The sequence below is a fragment of the Sander lucioperca genome, chromosome 5, assembly GCF_008315115.2.
Source record: "Sander lucioperca isolate FBNREF2018 chromosome 5, SLUC_FBN_1.2, whole genome shotgun sequence".
Classification (NCBI taxonomy): domain Eukaryota; kingdom Metazoa; phylum Chordata; class Actinopteri; order Perciformes; family Percidae; genus Sander; species Sander lucioperca.
In genome coordinates, this window is record NC_050177.1 from 31,965,125 (window position 1) to 31,982,304 (window position 17,180).

At 41.6% G+C, this 17,180-nt stretch overlaps 4 protein-coding genes across 4 annotated transcripts in view; all 4 read right to left on the minus strand.

The window, feature by feature from the left end:
- Nucleotides 1-17,180, minus strand: part of LOC116038066 (NACHT, LRR and PYD domains-containing protein 3-like) — a 1,733,742-nt gene that overhangs the window by 780,027 nt on the left and 936,535 nt on the right. The gene's annotated exons all lie outside the window — the stretch shown is intronic.
- Nucleotides 1-17,180, minus strand: part of LOC116034665 (NACHT, LRR and PYD domains-containing protein 12-like) — a 575,637-nt gene that overhangs the window by 249,763 nt on the left and 308,694 nt on the right. The window lies entirely within an intron of this gene.
- LOC116040282 (zinc finger protein 436-like) overlaps nt 1-17,180 on the minus strand; it is a 188,047-nt gene that overhangs the window by 51,667 nt on the left and 119,200 nt on the right. The gene's annotated exons all lie outside the window — the stretch shown is intronic.
- LOC116037818 (zinc finger protein 239-like) lies at nt 1,296-16,751 on the minus strand. Its single transcript, XM_036001508.1, has 3 exons — nt 16,726-16,751; nt 16,105-16,144; nt 1,296-2,606 (listed from the first exon to the last, which is right to left on the minus strand). The coding sequence occupies exons 1-3, from the start codon at nt 16,749-16,751 to the stop codon at nt 1,656-1,658; spliced, it is 1,017 nt and encodes a 338-aa protein (XP_035857401.1). The 3' UTR covers nt 1,296-1,655.

The window sequence follows — 17,180 nt, forward strand, 5'->3', positions numbered from 1 at the left end:
CCCCCCCGAATACAACCAGCTGTTCTCATGTGTCTAATCCACTGAAGAAGCCTCGGGGATACCATAAATACATAAATATACGTAGATACCACATTGGCCGCTGCTGTTTATTGGAGCGACATGTTGACATGGCGACCATTTCCTAATGAACATTGTGCTCCTCCTAATGCATGTGTGTCTATGGAGGCAGAAGGTCTATCCACAATTAAAATAATAATTTCTCCCTGAATTTCCAACTGATTTTCAAGCGGTTTACTACAAATGCCAGACATGAATTTATAATACAGGATACTTGATTAAATTAAAAATGCAGGTATTCTTACCAAACTTTTTCAAGATATTTTGAAGCTAGTGACAGTCTGCTGATTTAAGCCTTGATAAAATTTAAACAGGTGAGTTATATAAACAGTTGTTATGAAGTGTGAAATTAGCTTCATAGACCAAAACCGTTTTTTTTGTACCAGACTGTAAATATTTATATATTTCTGATTTAAAGTTTGGATTTTTTCACATGGGGGTCTATGGGGAATGACGTGAGGAACTGTTCAGTGACACACATAAACATCGTTTTCAGCATCTTACTGAGATATTAATAATCACTTAAATAAAACATACATGACCTGACACAAGCTAGCATTAGCTCAATTCAGTTTCAGGACAGTCATTTAACTTACTGTTAGCTTAAAAGAAGGATTAATGTTACCTTTTGTGATATTAAATTCAACACTTTAGTAATAGTATAATATTGTAAAACACATTTTTCATCCGTGAAATGTTATTCCATGTTGCTTAGTTTAGCATTTCTTTCACATGAACATCCAAAAGCAGTACAACAATCTTTTTCTGAGTCTTTAAGATCAGTTGTCTGTCCCAAGATGGCAGTGGCACAGACGCAGTTTAAACACATTGGCCCTCATTTATGAAACGTGCGTAATACCTAAAACAGGCGTAGGATGGGCGTACGCCAATTCCTACGCAATTTGAACGTGAGCGTAGGCTGCGATAAAATCTCACGTCTGGTCTGAACTCGTGTACGCAAGTTTTCGAGTCAGTGTGGACTTGCGGTGCAGCATATAATCAGTTTAACAGGAGAAGGAGAAGTCATCAGTTGATCACTTATCAGCAATGGCAGATCTGGCTCTTTTAAAAGACCTCTATTGGCCGGTACAACAGTGCACATGTACACGAACAGGCCATGGTGGAGCGCTCCATTGGATTGATCAGGGGGGGGACCCTACTATACACAGCAGGAAAATTCTGCAACATTGTTTTAGCCGGTAGGGTTCTGGTGCCAGATGCCCAGATTGCAGTGTCCAGCACAGCCCCAACTGGGGCTATACGAAGGAGACAGGATATTATTCCTCGCTTTTAAGAAGGTATAGGGTTATGTTATATAAGTTTGGCAATGATAGCCTACTCAATACAGGAAACATGACAATGTACAACATTTTTATTTATTCGTCAGGTTGTCGTTTCTCTTTTAAAGAGAGGAGGGAGCGTAATGTGTAGTCGTAGCCAAGATAACATACATGCTGTTCAGAAGATAAAGTTACTGCTGGTCAGCCTTCAACGTGGAGAGAAGATCAGAAAATAACAACACAACTATCAGGGCATGAGGAGGAGGCAGGAGGACACAGCTTGGCTCTGAAACATGTTCACAACGAGGCAGCGTGAATGTGCTGGTGAGATTTAAGGTTACTACTGTGAGAAAACGTTTCCCCACATTGTTCACACCAGTACGGCTTCTCTCCAGTGTGAACACGTCGGTGGCTTTTTAAAGAATCACTCCTAGAAAAAGTTTTACCACATAGATCACAGCTGTACGGCTTCTCTCCAGTGTGAATGCGCTGGTGAGATTTAAGGCCGTTACTATGAGAAAAAGTTTTACCACACAGATCACAGCTGTAAGGCTTCTCTCCAGTGTGAATGTGTCGATGTGTTTTAAGGGCCCCACTCTCAGAAAAGGTTTCCCCACATTGTTCACACCAGTACGGCTTCTCTCCTGTGTGAACGCGTTGATGTATTTTTAGGGTACTCTGTAGTGTGAAAGCTGCCCCACATAGATCACAGCTGTAAGGCTTCTCTCCAGTGTGAATGCGTTGATGTATTTTTAGGGTACTCTGTATTGTGAAAGCTGCCCCACATAGATCACAGCTGTAAGGCTTTTCTCCAGTGTGAATGCGTTGATGTTTTTTTAGGGTACTCTGTAGTGTGAAAGCCGCCCCACATTGATCACAGCTGTAAGGCTTTTCTTCAGTGTGAATGCGTTGATGTATTTTTAGGGTACTTTGTAGTGTGAAAGCTGCCCCACATTGATCACAGCTGTAAGGCTTTTCTCCAGTGTGAATGCGTTGATGGATTTTTAGGTTACATTGTAGTGTGAAAGCTGCCCCACATTGATCACAGCTGTAAGGCTTCTCTCCAGTGTGAATGCGTTGATGTATTTTTAGGGTACTCTGTCGTGTGAAAGCTGCCCCACATTGATCACAGCTGTGTAGATTGTCCCCAGTGTGAACTCTCTGATGAATCTTTAAATATCTAGATGTTGTGAAGGATTTGTCACAGTGTTGACAGTGGTGACGTTTGGGTCCCTCTCCTCTCCGTTTCTATAGCAACAGACAAACAGAGAGAGAGAGAGTTAGTGAACAACCTTCTTTAAACCCTGGACTTGCTCTCACTCACAATTTTCACTCTTCATACAATAAGTTATGACAAAATGAAGTTAAATATGTGCTGGTTGCAGACATGTTATTATGGAAGCAAATGCACTTTTCATAACTTTTATAAGTTCCAAAATATTCTACATTTTTCAGGCAAGTTTCCCCATTCAAATGAATTTAAAAACTAAAACATTTCACTCTCTTAGAAATTCCATGGTAACTTTAAAATAACAAACCTTTCATACACATTCTGGGTATTTTGCATCATTTAAACATCATTAAAACCTTTTGAAATACATACAAGTTTTTCTGGTTGCAGACATGTTACTATGGAAGCCATCGGGCTCTGACACAAACCTGTGTTTCCCACAGGTTGAGAATTTACTGGTGGTGGTGTGTGGTGCAGGATGTGACGGCGCGGTGCGTGATGACTAGGTTTAGTAATAATGGGTTCAGTTATAAACTAGTCAAACGAAGGTGAAACAATGACTACACAACATTATCAGATCATTTAGAAAGAAAAAACTATTTACATATTAAACAAATTAGAATAAAAGATGACACATACAGATGAAAATATTGCGACACTATGCGGCATCTGACACAATTTCAGGGTAGTTATTAGGGCTGCACGATATGAGGAAAATATGCGATATGCCGTAACGTTGTTGAATATCGCGATAATGATATAACTTGTGATAAATAAACAGATATTAAAATGTAGCCAATTCAGTTCTGCTGCTTTCAGTATTTTGCTAAAAAACAAATTGCTCGTTAAATTTTAAACAAACTAGTGCAGTGCCCGTTGAAAATGTAAATGGACTGTTTTTATATAGCCTAGCGCTTTTCTAGTCTTAATGACTATAAGCGCTTTTACATAGTACAGGAACCATTCACCATTCACACACATTCATACGCTGTGGCTGAGGCTGCCGTACAAGGTGCCACCTGCTCATCAGATAAACATTCACACACATTCTAACTCCAATGCACAGCATCGGGGGCAACTCGGTTCAGTGTCTTGCCTAAGGACACTTCGACATGGGACTACAGGGCCAGGGATCGCACCACCAACCTTCCGATTGGCAGACAACCGCTCTACCACTGAGCCACAGCCGCCCCCCCAATGTGCCTGTTTGGAACGGGCGATTACTGGGCCTGTGGTATTGCTGCTTGTAGAATTCATCAAAACCAAATTGTACCCCAAAATTATTTACAGAAGGACCCCACACCACTTAATATGCACCTCCACTGTATAGCCTACTACTTACTTACAGTGTAGGCTACTTCTACAGTAGCATCAGAGGAAGACATTACTACTATATTTACCTGACAGAAAACGCTGCAGATTCAGAATGTAATCACAAAATATCATAATGACAATGTGGAGTAATCATACATTAGCGTCATGGACTCATGGCAGTGTGCTACCCATCTGGCTCGTTATGAGAGCTAATCAGCACATATATGTGTTCATCAACCACCAGGACCGGACTGTGTGTGTGTGTGTGTGTGTGTGTGTGTGTGTGTGTGTGTGTGCGCGCACGCAGAGAGAGAGAGAGACAGAGAGAGAGAGAGAGACGGTGTTGTCTCGTGTCGGATCGTTAAGGAATTTAACATTTCAGCAGACGTGTTTTCGATTTCCATACAGGTTTAGTGGCTTGACTGTTAACGGTGAAGTAGGGGATTTGATTCACGGGGGTATTTTGGCGACTCAATTAACCTGACCCAGGGTGAGTCTGATGAAAACTGATGTATCTGCCTGGTTCAACTCTGAAGGAATAATCTCAGAGATTACGTTATGTTCTGCCAGCTCACAGCAATTTAATACAATAGCAGGAAAAGAGTCCCCCTCCCCCCCGCTGTTCTAAAGCGTCCTGCATGTGGCGTCTGCTGATGTGCAGGTTCCCTTCCCTCCCTAAACACGGACACCAATACTGTATATACAGATACATCTTGCTTTATAAGATAGATAGCCTGCCTATAAGTGGCATCACGCTCTGTCTGCCACTTGTTGTCTGTGGTTGTGCTTTGCATGTGTGGGATTCTGAAACGTCCTTAAATTCGGGAATTGTCGTTTGTTTATTCAAAGTTAAAGACAGTCCAAAGTGCAACTTTGCACATTTTTGTGGGTCTGAGGTGTATGTCACATTTTAGCTGCCAAAGCTCCGCTGCTCTCTGTCTCTGGTCATCAGGTTGAGAGGGGGAGTGGCCAGCGGCTAGAGCGACAAAAGCCAATGTGTGCTTCTTTTACCTATATATTTAACAATATCTTTTGCATTTCTAATCTGAACAACGTCAAACTTGGCAATGCACTTACTCGTGCCCGTAGCAAGACACCTCTCAAGTTTGAAATCCATCGGACTAACGGTTCGAGAGATATGCACATAACAGATGGACAGACAGACAGACGTTCCTGCAATTTATGTATAGATGACGAAAAAGTTTACCCATAATGTGCTTTGACAATTACATCATTATTTTTTTGTTGCCAAATGTTAACAGCTCAGCAGATAAAATACCCATAATACTATACTCCATACAGAAAATGACATGTTATTATTAATCTCAACACTGTTTCCTCCTAACTCCTATTAAATCACATAAGACTAGGAATATCTAAAGTAAATTATTGTTCATTTTGTTTGTTCGATCATTGTTCATTTTTTGAAGTGTATTAATCCGTGGGGTTCCTAAACATAGCCTACTGTTCTGTACTATACATGTCCTGTTGCACTCATTAAGTTCTCATCTGAGCAGATTTCTGTCATTCAAACAACTCTGAGTTGTAGTTTAAAACTTTTACAGCCAATTTAATAAAATTAAGAGTTTTATTCAGTCTCGGGTCCATAAATACAGTTAATTGATACAGGCACGGAGAACTGAAGGCTCGGTTAGCAACCATTAGCTGTGATTAGCGGTTAGCTCCGGTTAGCTAGCTCCATTATAAAGACATGAAGCGGAGGAGCCTGCCGCGGAGAGGGGTAACAACCAGACTCTGATAAATGATGTTCAGGGAGCTTTCACAGCTGCGTGGCCCTGTTGTTTCTAAGGTTTTATTAGTACAGTTAATTTCAAGACCACCAGCAGCATGCTACTACAACGATAGCCTCTCTGAGCAAGTGCAACGTTGACGCCGTCATGCATGCGGCACACAACTTTGCGAGGGGGAGGGGCTGGAGGCAGCTGGTCTGTCTGCGCTGTAAATAATTCACCGTTGTTTGGAAAGAAAATTTAATTCAGATTTTATCTACCTGGGCGGTGCACCCAAGTAGAACCAATGTATGGGAAACTCTGCTAACCTCAGTAGTGTGGACGTGAGGTGTAAACATAGCAAAAGATTTTCAATTAAAAAATGTTAAATAGTGTTAGGTAAAATCATATTCGAAGTTGCGTGAAAAAGCCTCGGAATCTGAATTGAAAACAAGGTTTACAAGCAAACACATTTACAAAAAAGAATGCCCATAACAGGTTCGAAATTCGAATATTAAGGGCTGCCTAATATTCGTTCGAATATCATTTTTTTAAATATTCGAATTATAGTCAAATCCCTATTCGTTACTATACAGCTCTTCATTTGAGTGATGACAGTTTGCTCCAAATAATTGGTTACTGCATTTTATTTAATTCTACAGTCGTTTACAATGATAGTATTGTACTGTAATGTATTTCTAATCTGTTGAAAGAAAAATCATAGTATGCAAAGAAACACTAAGACTGCAATTTACATCAGTAATTAAACTGATTAAATCCTGCGTTATTTGGTGATTGATCGCGCTATTTACAGGGCCAAAATGCAGTGGTGGAATGTAACAAAGTACATATTCTTCGTTACTGTACTTAAGTAAATGTTTCACATATCTGTACTTTACTTTAAGTAGAACCAATAGTGCATACTTTTGACGTTTACTTTGTTACATTTTGCAGCATTATCTATACTTTCTACTCCACTACATTTCTACAACGTTCCGTTACATTTTCTTCTGAGTTTTTCCCCCTGCCAAAACGTCTTCCTGACTGTCACAAGTTTGTCTCACCACTGAAGTTTGGTTGCCATAGATACAGTATATATGGGGCACCGCCGATTCTTCATCGGCTTCCAAGCCGACTCCGGTGCTCCAGAGCCCGGGCGCTGCGCCGCTGACCCTCGGTAATACAGCCTCCGGTAAAAGTGAAAATGAAAATGTTTGTTTTTTATTATTCCCGATTTTAAATCATAGTTGCCATCTATTTCTCTCCACAGCGTCGTTTACTCCTCCGCCAGGCATCGAAAGACGCGTTCATATCGTATTTATTTGGCTGGACCTCTTCACAACTCCTCCCCATTTCTGCTGCTTTACACACTTTATTTGAAAAACATCCATGAATAAAACCAACCGCATTCTGATTCTAACAACATATTTCTGTTTTAAGCTGGTTAGGATAGGAACTATTTTTAAAAGCCAGGCCTTGCTTGTGGTAGTGGACATATTACCATTTAAAATGGTAATATGCAAATAAGATTAAGAGAATAACTCGTTATGCAAGTACTTTTACTTATACTTAAAGTACATCAATCAGGTACTTTTTACTTTTACTTAAGTAGGGTTGTCATTGTGGTAGGCTACTTCGACTTTTACTAAAGTAAATATGTCTGTTATATTGTTTGTACTTTTACTTAAGTACTAACATTCAGTACTTCCTCCACCACTGCAATGTACAAGTCATCTGCGACTCCGACAACCATCTCCTGAACGCAGTCTACCGCTACCCAGGAGGTAGACTTATCACTTCTATGCACGTCCTTATATGGGAATTTGCGGGGCGTTTTCTTATGCTAATTAGGAACAACTGGCATGTGCTTTCATTTCATCATTACAAAGACGTGGGATTCATCAATCCTAAGAACACAGGTGCCAACAATTCTGTTGTTTAAAAACACATCATGAATCCAATGTAGACTACTCTTAGGGACTTTTTTAAGATCATGTTTAAGAGAAAACTTAGGAAGATATTGGTGAATGAGGCCCATTATTTATAAAAAGGAAACAGGACCGTTGCAATGAAACAGAGAGAGAAAGCGTGGCAGACGATCACGGATTGACTGAATATGTAAGCAGCCTAAAAATATACATTAACTGACCACTGCTCTGAACTGAAACCGTCATAATCATACCATTCAAGGATTAGGTTACTAATCATTTGCACAAATTAACAGTTGTAGCTAGGGCTGCACAATATATCGTAAATGTTGCGTTAACTTGAAACGGGTAAACCTTGTGGTGCATTCAAAGTTATTTTAAAATACCTTTATTAGGGCCCGAGCGCCGACAGCGGCAAAGGCCCTATTGAAACTGAAGGAATTATTATTATTACACCAAATTAATTGGCTTTTTGAGGGGCTTAACATATTGAAAAACTCACCAAAATTGACGGTCGCATCAAGTCTGATGAAAATTTACATATTTTAAGGGTTTCGGGAATAGGCGCACAAAAATGGCTCGCTAGCGCCCCCTACAAAGTTAAAAAAAATTGAGCCCCTGCAGTGCGTTTAACGTAGACTCACAAAAGTTGGTACACATATGTAACATGTCAAAATGTACAATAAACGTCATTGGAGCCATACCCTAAACCCAACAGGAAGTCCGCCACTTTGATTTCAAAGTTCGAAATTAGTGCGATTTTGGCTATTTCCACATTAACGAACTCCTCCTAGAGATTTAATCCGATCAACTTCAAATCTGGTCTGTGCCATCTTAAGACGTTAAAGATGAAAAGTTGTTAAAAGAAAAACTTTTCATCATAGGGCGTGGCGGTAATTTTGTGCGTTTCGCCATCAAAACAGGAACTGGGCTTAACTTGAGTGTACATTGTCCAATTGGCTCGAAACCTTTCAGGATTCATAAGAGTCCAACCCTGAGGACAAATAAAGGCCGATATTTACTTAAAGTCATAGCGCCCCCTAGTGACAACAGGAAGTAGGCCTAAAAGTCAAGGTGATATACTTTAACGAACTCCTCCTAGAGATTTCATCCGATGGACTTCAAACTTGGTCTGTATCTTCTCAAAACCTTAAAGATGAAGTTATTAAAAGAAAACCTTTTTGTCAGACGGTGTGGGCGTGGCGGCCATTTTGGGTGTTTAGCAATGAACAAAGAAATTGTTGTAACTTGAGTGTACGTTGTCATATCTGCCCGAATTTTCTCACAATTGACAAGGGTCCAGGTCTGAGGACACCTACAGGCCATATTTACTTTTGGTCATAGCGCCCACCGCTGGCAACAGGAAATGCACCTTATATGACAAACATCATCCGATTTACATGAAACTTATGTGTGGTCGACACGTGCTACTGAGCCGCCCCCTATACTTTAACCACGCACACTTACTCAGGCCACGCCCCCTTTCATAACATTTGAACCGTTTAAGGTAGAGTCTTGTGTGAGGTGTCATTGAACTCAGCAGAGAGTTCCTTTTTAATTGGTGATGGTTTGACCCGCCCCCTATAACTTAACCACGCCCCCTTTCACAGCTAATGAACTGTATGACGTAGAGTCTTGTGTGAGGTATCGTTGAACTCAGCAGGAAGTTCCCTTTTCATTGATGATTTGCAGTGCCTGAGTAACGTGTAAATGCACGGTCGCAAGGAGCAGCGTCCGCCAGTAACCCCGACACGCGCAGAGGCGCGAGGGCCCGTCCATCGCTGCTTGCAGCTTTAATTATTGTTATGTTATTATTACATTTTTAATAAATCATTTAAATTCCTCCCTTTTTTGAGCTGTATTCATATTCATTAATATTGAGATTAGATTTCTGGGACTCTTCAGTCTGAAGTAACCTCTTTCCTTCACTCACCTCCTCCTTCTTCCTCTTGCTCGCTCGCTCCTCTGAGTCTCCCGAGGCCTCACTGACAACTTTCCTGTTGCCCTCCTTCTTCTTCTCCTCCTTCTCCTTGTGTTTCTGCATGTACTCGGTGATAAGGTTGAGGTCCAGGTTGTCTTGCGGCTCCCATGTGTTATCCTCACTGGAAAGGTGAGTGCAGACAGAAGAAAATCTCCTCAGGCTTTGTTTTTAGGCAATACATTCTCACTCTAATTGCTAGTTCGTATTATTCCTTTTTTCTATTGTCATTTTGTAAGGTTATTTGATTGTCTGCAACTTCGTGTCAAAATACCAAACCTTCAACTTTGAGGGCATGATACAATGCCAGAATTTATGCTGTAGATTATCTGCAATTTCGAAATGAACAAGAAACTAATATATATATATATATATATATATATATATATATATATATATCAGGACCAAGAACACCAAGTATTAATATTATAGACTCATACTTACTCTGAGAACCCCTTCCATTTCAGCAGAAACTCTACTCTTCCCTTCACCACTCTGCGGTCCAAAACCTTCTCCACCACATACTCCTCCTCTTCCTCCTCTTCCTCCTTCACTGCTGCTGCTGCTGCAGGAGGTGCTGCAGGCTGCTCCTCCTCCTCCTTCACTGCAGCTGCAGGAGGGGCTGCAGGTTGCTCCTCCTCCTCCTCCTCCTCTTCCTCCTTCACTGCTGCAGCTGCAGGAGGTGCTGCAGGCTGCTCCTCCTCCTCGGCCTTCTTGCCCTTCTTTCCTGCTCTGGTCGCCAGCTTGAGGTCTGCTGAGGACTCCTTTGGTAGACCCAAGGGGGAAACATGCAGAGATAATGATACAAGGGTTAGAAGAACTAATGGGAGGTGGAAGAGAATTATAGTTCACCATGTTTTACTATATTCAAATGTTCTGTTTGAATGGAGAAAATGCAAGGGCTGATGAGGTGACCAATCCATAGGACTTCAGAGTGTGAAGTATCTCCTGCATTAAAACTGAAATAACTACTTAAATGTAAGCCACAAAAGTCATTAACTGGAGCTACAAGCTACATGCACAGTAGCCTCAATCAACAACAGTTCATTTACCAGAAAATCACCAGATGTTCCTCGCTTTGCAGAACTCGGGGAAACAACAACAAACTTTGAGCTAGCGGGCTACACGTTGAAAATGGAAAGTTTAGAACAATGTTTTGATCATGCAACAAGGCATGATTTAAGATTTACAAAGAATATGTTTAGCGTTATGCCATTTTATATCTAACTGGGATGTTTTGGGACCGATTGAAGCAGGATTGCTGTGGGTGAAGTAATGTTACACAGGGTGATACACTGGTGAGAGCAAATTACGTTCAGCCATGTATGCAGCTCATTTAAATAGCTCATTTTACCTTATTGTGTGAACAATTAACTTCATTTTATATTACATGTGGCTAGGGTTGGTTACCGTTCACATTTTTACCAGTGCCGGTATGGATACCTGAAATTTGGTTCTGGTACCCAACGGTACCTTTTTTCAGTACTTTGTAATAACAAAAAAATTAATTTCCGTTGTAAAAATAATTTCAAACCTATTTATCCTAGAGTATCTTCGCTTCATCTTACCTCTGTGTGTGTGTGTGTGTGTGTGTGTGTGTGTGTGTGTGTGTGTGTGTGTGTGTGTGTCTGCTCTCTGTCAACATGCAGATGGCGTTTCTTCTATCGGGGTGAAAATGTTTCACCTAAACAACTTCCTTCCTGAGACTATTTTGCAGAGCCAATTTCATGTATCGTTCAGCCCTAGTCTGAACAAAGGAACAAACTATTCTAAACCGTTCTGGAATCAGACGTGAAAAAGAAACGCCTCCGAAGAAGCAACCAGCGATAGAGGAAATCAGCGACATTAAGAGGTCGCTTGATTTTCTCTCTGAAGAGATTACCACTGTCAGGCTGCAGCAAAAATCCATTTCAGACCTGGTCGCGGAAGTAAAGGCTCTCCAGCTTCAAATGAAGAGAAGCACAAGAGACTTAATAATAATATTTCATTACATTTTACGCTTTATCATAGACACTCAAAGCACTTTGACTCTAACACCACCAATGTGTAGCACCCACCTGGGTGATGCATGGCAGCCTTACGATACCAGACTCTCACCACACATTAGCTTAGTAGAGAGGAACATATTTTTAGTGGTGGAGAAAACCAGAGTACCCGGAGAAAACCCCACGCACACACCTGGAGAACATGCAAACTCCACACAGAAAGGCCCGGGATGACAAGGGTTTGAACCCGGTACCTTCTTGCTGTAAGGCCACAGTGCTAACCACTGGGCCACCGTGCTTGCCTTCCTAGAGAACAGAGTGGCTGATCTAGAGCAGTAGCCTACACAAGAATGAATTAAGTTATTGTATCGGGGCTCAAAATAAAACCTCAGTCGTACGCACAGGCAGTAACAGTGACCACTGACCACGATCGGGAGCCAGACGGGTCGGTTTCTGACTCCGTGGAGCATCAAGTAGCAGCCTTTCTACAGTCCAAGGGCATCTGATTGGACTGTAACGCCATTGAGGCTTGTCACCCTCTGCCCCAGAGAAATAACAGCAACAAACCAGCCATTATAATGAGGTTTGTTAACCAAAAACACTAAATTGCACTACTGAAACAAGGAAGGAAGTTGAAGGGAACAGACGGCTACATGAATGAATATCTCACCAAACCAAATGCTGATATCGCCTGGAAAGCACAATCCTTGAAGAAGTAGAAGAAAATACAATCTACATGGTCCACAAAACTGCAAAATCTTCATTAAAGTGATCGTTCGGAGTAATTTTACCCTAGGGTCCTTTGCACCATGACCTCGAGCCAAACAACCCCAGAAGCTTTTTTCACCTGGGTCAAACATTGGGAGAGTTAGCATTATCAGCTGAATAGCTTAGCACAGGGGCTAATGGATCCACGTTTGTATCTAGTAAGGTACCCCACTAATAATGCCCGAAATGATACCAAACTTCTACACTAGTACAACTAGGTTATGTACTCATAAAATGATGGATTGGAAAGTTTATAAGTACACCAGACAGGGCATGAAATTGGCACCCGCCCACCCGCCAAATGCGGGTAACTTTTGTGATTGGCGGGTGAAACTGTCAATCTACCTGCCACATTAGCGGATAGCCAAAGAGAATTGAGTGATTCAGACTCGTAACTATCGGTAAGCAGGGTACACGGTTGCTTACGGGCCTGGTCCAATCAGGGGCCCGCATCACTGGAAGACACTGATTGACAGCCGGGGCCCCCTATCGCATTTTCATTACTCACACAATCCCAGCATCCCACGTGCAGCCACTGACCAAGCGGGAGTGAGAATGGGTAAAATTAATTTCCTAGTTTCTGATATGAAGACGAGACGTGTCTGTGACTCGAACATCTAACATTTACCAACAAAACGTACAGCGAAAGACCGTGCAAAACATTTCAGACCGTCCTGCCAACCTGTATACATTTTAACATCAATGTACGCTGTAACGTTTTTTCACTCTAAAGTCAGCGGCTGCTGTTTCAAATTGTCAGCTCTCTGCAGCGGGCGGGCTGCTCCGTTTCCCCCGCAACTGACGCACACACAAACACACAAACACAGACACACGCACGCACAGACATACACACAAACGCACATGGTGGATGCGGGAAAAAACGCAGATGAGACCTACAGGATGACCTAAATTGAGGACAGCTACGTTATTGTAAGTGCAATGATAAGTTAAAGTCCAATAAGTAAGGGTGCTCCGATTGATCGGGAACCGATCGTTATCGGCCGATAAAGGCTTTAAATAGTTTGATCGGTGGTCTCCATAAAGGCCGATCAGATGACGCACTACTCGTGAGAAAATGTTCTATACGCAGCTAAGTTACACACCAACCAGATTTTGTCAAAGAATGCTGCTGCTAAGTAAGAATGCACAATGCTTATAGGAATCACGTCACGTTACTGCTAATGAATCCCTAACATTTCCAGATTTTGCTGCCTCATAATAAAAACATTCAAATACGAAAATAACGGAGGACTTTTATTGTGAAGAACTTACAGGAAATGAAACCGTTCACAGCCGGGGCTTTGACTAGTCGAGTAGCTAGTTTTCAGCGCTAGTCCGGGACGCCGCCGTGTAACTAGCTAGCTAACTAGCTGAGCAGAGGTACAGACGAAAGGAAAATTATCTGTTAAAAAATGTGGCGACATATCCCCGGTGTTAAGAGGCCCGCCGCGGAGTCAGCAGTAGCTATGGATGTACAAGCTGTTGAGGGCGAAGTAAAGAAAAAGAGAAGGTACTTTTCAAACAAGTGGCGCATTGACAAAACGTACAGCGAAAGACCGTGCACAACATTTCAGACCGTCCTGCCAACCTGTTTACATTTTAACGTCAATGTAGACTGTAACGATGTTTAAGTCGCTTGAAAGCTGCTGCCGTTTTAAATCTGTTGGCTCTCTGCTGCTCAGTTCTACCCCGCGACTGACGACACACACACACACACACACACACACACACACACACACACACACACACACACACACACACACACACACACACACACACACACACACACACACACACACACACACACACACACACACACACACACACACACACACACACACACACACACGGTGGATGCAGGAAAAACCGGAGATGAGACGTACAGGATGACCTAAATTGAAAACAGCTACACTTAATACATCCATGAGCTACACTCGTTATTGTAAAATCAATGATAAGTTAAAGTCCAATAAGTCCTTTATCAAACCGTATGAATGTGTCCCAGGCCAGGATAGGAAATTAACTTACAATGTAAAGATCAACAAGCTACTGACACATAATAAATACATTATATTAATAAAATATGTATTAATAATAAAACATAATTTAATAAAGCAATTCAAAATATGATAGTGCACTCTCTTTTATAAATTTGAATTCTGGAAAAAGTGGCTGGTAAAAAATTGAAGTGGCCCCACCCTGCTCAGAACACACTAAAGACACACTGAAGAACACACTGACAGTTTTTTTTGTAATTTATTCTGAATAAGGCTTTAGCTCTATGTTAAGCTCTAAGCTTTTTAAGGTGTGTTTCTAACAGAGGAAGTGGAATGTTTCCTGTCAATAAAAGTGAACCGTTGACAATTCACAATACATTATCTTCTGTTAATTTTAATACTTACGCATTGTTGTTAAGAATATTAAAATTAATATATGATAAATATAAGGTTTCAAATAGACCCGGTGATCGGACATCGGCATCGGTCGACACGGCTCACAGCAATCGGTGATCGGCCCCAAAAATCCTGATCGGAGCACCCTTACCAATAAGTACTTTATTAAACCGTATGAATGTGTCCCAGGCCAGGATAGGAAATTAACTAACAATGTAAAGATCAACAAGCCACTGACAATGACAGATATGTTCATATTTGATTCATCCAATAAATTATTTTGTGTCTTAAATCCACCAGCCTTTTTCATATTATACCAACATTTGCAGCATCCTGAGCCTTTTTGGTAAGATTACTCGAAAATCTCAGCCCAGAGTAATTAATTAATATTAATAAGTATTATTCTCCCCAAAACAAGTTTCCTTTTCATTTATTTTTTTATTTTTAAGAACTATACAAAAAACATTCATGTGTTATGGTGCGCATTCACCAGTGTTTTGTTGTTGTTGTGGTGCGCGTAGGTTACTCCTGATTTTGTCAGTCATCTCTTATATGCAGTGACGTAACGAGCCAACACCGGGTCCCTATGCAGGATTATCAAGGCGGGCCCCCCTACTACAGCACGTGATGACGGCGCAATGTCCACCAGTAGGCTACCATCAATAGGACAGGATAGGATCATAGAGACACAGCAAGTCCTGTTTTTCACCTTTATGACGCAAAAAAAAAACTGGCTGGTAAAAAGTCCCTGTGGCAGGTGGATTTAAAAATCCACCTGCCACAGTGGCTGGTGGTCAAAAAAGTTAACTTCATGCCCTGACACCAGAAGTTTATGTAAATAACACTTGTCTGTTGGCTTCTGCTCTCTGCTGTTGCTGCTGCAGTAAGACAACTGCTTAGGGACGTCTACAAATTACAACACCGAAAAGACATACAACAAAAATATTTATTAATTTAACTTCTTTCTTTTTTAAAGTTAGTGCTGTAGTATAACTAGCAGGAGAAAAGTTATAATTGAGGTAAGTTTGGAAACATTAACTTATTTAATTATTAAATTAATAAATATTTGTTGTATTTTTGTTGTATCTCTGTAATTTGTAGACGTCCCTAAGCAGTTGTCTTACTGCGACCTAGTCTCTCCTCCTCAGCCTGACTAGACCTAGTCTCTCCTCCTCATCCTGACTCGACCTAGTCTCTCCTCCTCATCCTGACTCGACCTAGTCTCTCCTCCTCAGCCTGACTCGACCTAGTCTCTCCTCCTCAGCCTGACTCGACCTAGTCTCTCCTCCTCATCCTGACTTGGCCTTTGTGAAACACACCAAGCCAGGCTGCACAGATTAGACTAGGTCAAGCCTGGCTTTATCAGTTATCCTGGATTTATAAATTCTACTTTTGTGCGATACCCCCCTGAACACTGACCTGAACATGGCTGCTATCAGAGTCCCAGTCTGCTGCTTGTCTTCTGGGGACCTTGTTGCTCCGCTGCTCCAGGTTCTGGTTGTCCTCCTCCATTCCTCTCTTGTCCTGAAATCCAGCAGATGTCCACTGGGGCTGCTGGACTCACTCTGGATTCTGTTCAGTACAAATCAAAGCAGCAGAGATATTCAGGAGCTGCTGTCTCCTCTCGTTTTCCTCACATCCACACACAACTAAAACAACAGTCGGAAAACTCAAAGCAGAGGCTGTAAAACTGTTCCATTTCCTTCCTAGCTACACAATCAACTCAGAGTAGTTTGGAGAAAACAGCATTATATTAAACTGGGAATAAATCTAAACAACTGCAAAACAAAAGGTAAACATTTCTTTAAATTAAATTCACTCAGAGCATTTCAGGAAAAAGGAAACTCAATAAAAAGTGATTTTCGACACTAGATATCAAACCAAAGCTCCTCACTATATCTGATTAAAGAGAAACAGAGCCATACTGACACCAATAAGAATTAACAGCAGAAAGCAGCATCTGAAGGACACACAGCAGGCCTACCATTACATTGGAACTGCACTGCTTTGCAAATAGTAAGAACCTTCTTCATCACAGACCTGATGGTGCAGTACTTGATCCACATGGATCCACTTGCTGTCCCTCTGGCTGTCCCTCTCTCTGTCCCTGTAGGTTTTCTTCCTCCTCACCCTCTTCGTCATCCTCCTCACCCTCTGGAATCTCCCTCTCTGTGTCAGAGCCCTCCCTTTCATCACATGCCCTCTCTCCAACCTCCCCAGACTCCTCTGGCTCTCCCTTTTCCTGTTCCTCAACACCTTCATTCGTTTCTCTCACTTTTTTGTTTCCTGGGGCTAAAAAGGACGCTATGTTCCTTCATCGTTTCATGATAACTATTAGAAGAAGAACAAACGTAGGGGCATGCATTACATTTCGTTACCTAACCATCCCTCCCTACTTAACACGGACAGATAGCCTGTTGATTACTTTACTCAAATGTCTTTATTATCGCGATGCAGCAGCCAAGACGGATGAAGTTAGGTGTTAACATCACAGC

Bases quoted from the DNA above. Each gene is read 5' to 3' on its own strand.
- LOC116037818 (XM_036001508.1), bottom strand. From the start codon at position 16,751: ATGTGGATCAAGTACTGCACCATCAG. The intron at 16,145-16,725 runs GTCTGTGATGAA...GGTCCCCAGAAG, and splicing joins ATCAAGTACTGCACCATCAG to ACAAGCAGCAGACTGGGACT. The intron at 2,607-16,104 runs GTCAGTGTTCAG...CTGTTGCTATAG, and splicing joins CTGATAGCAGCCATGTTCAG to AAACGGAGAGGAGAGGGACC.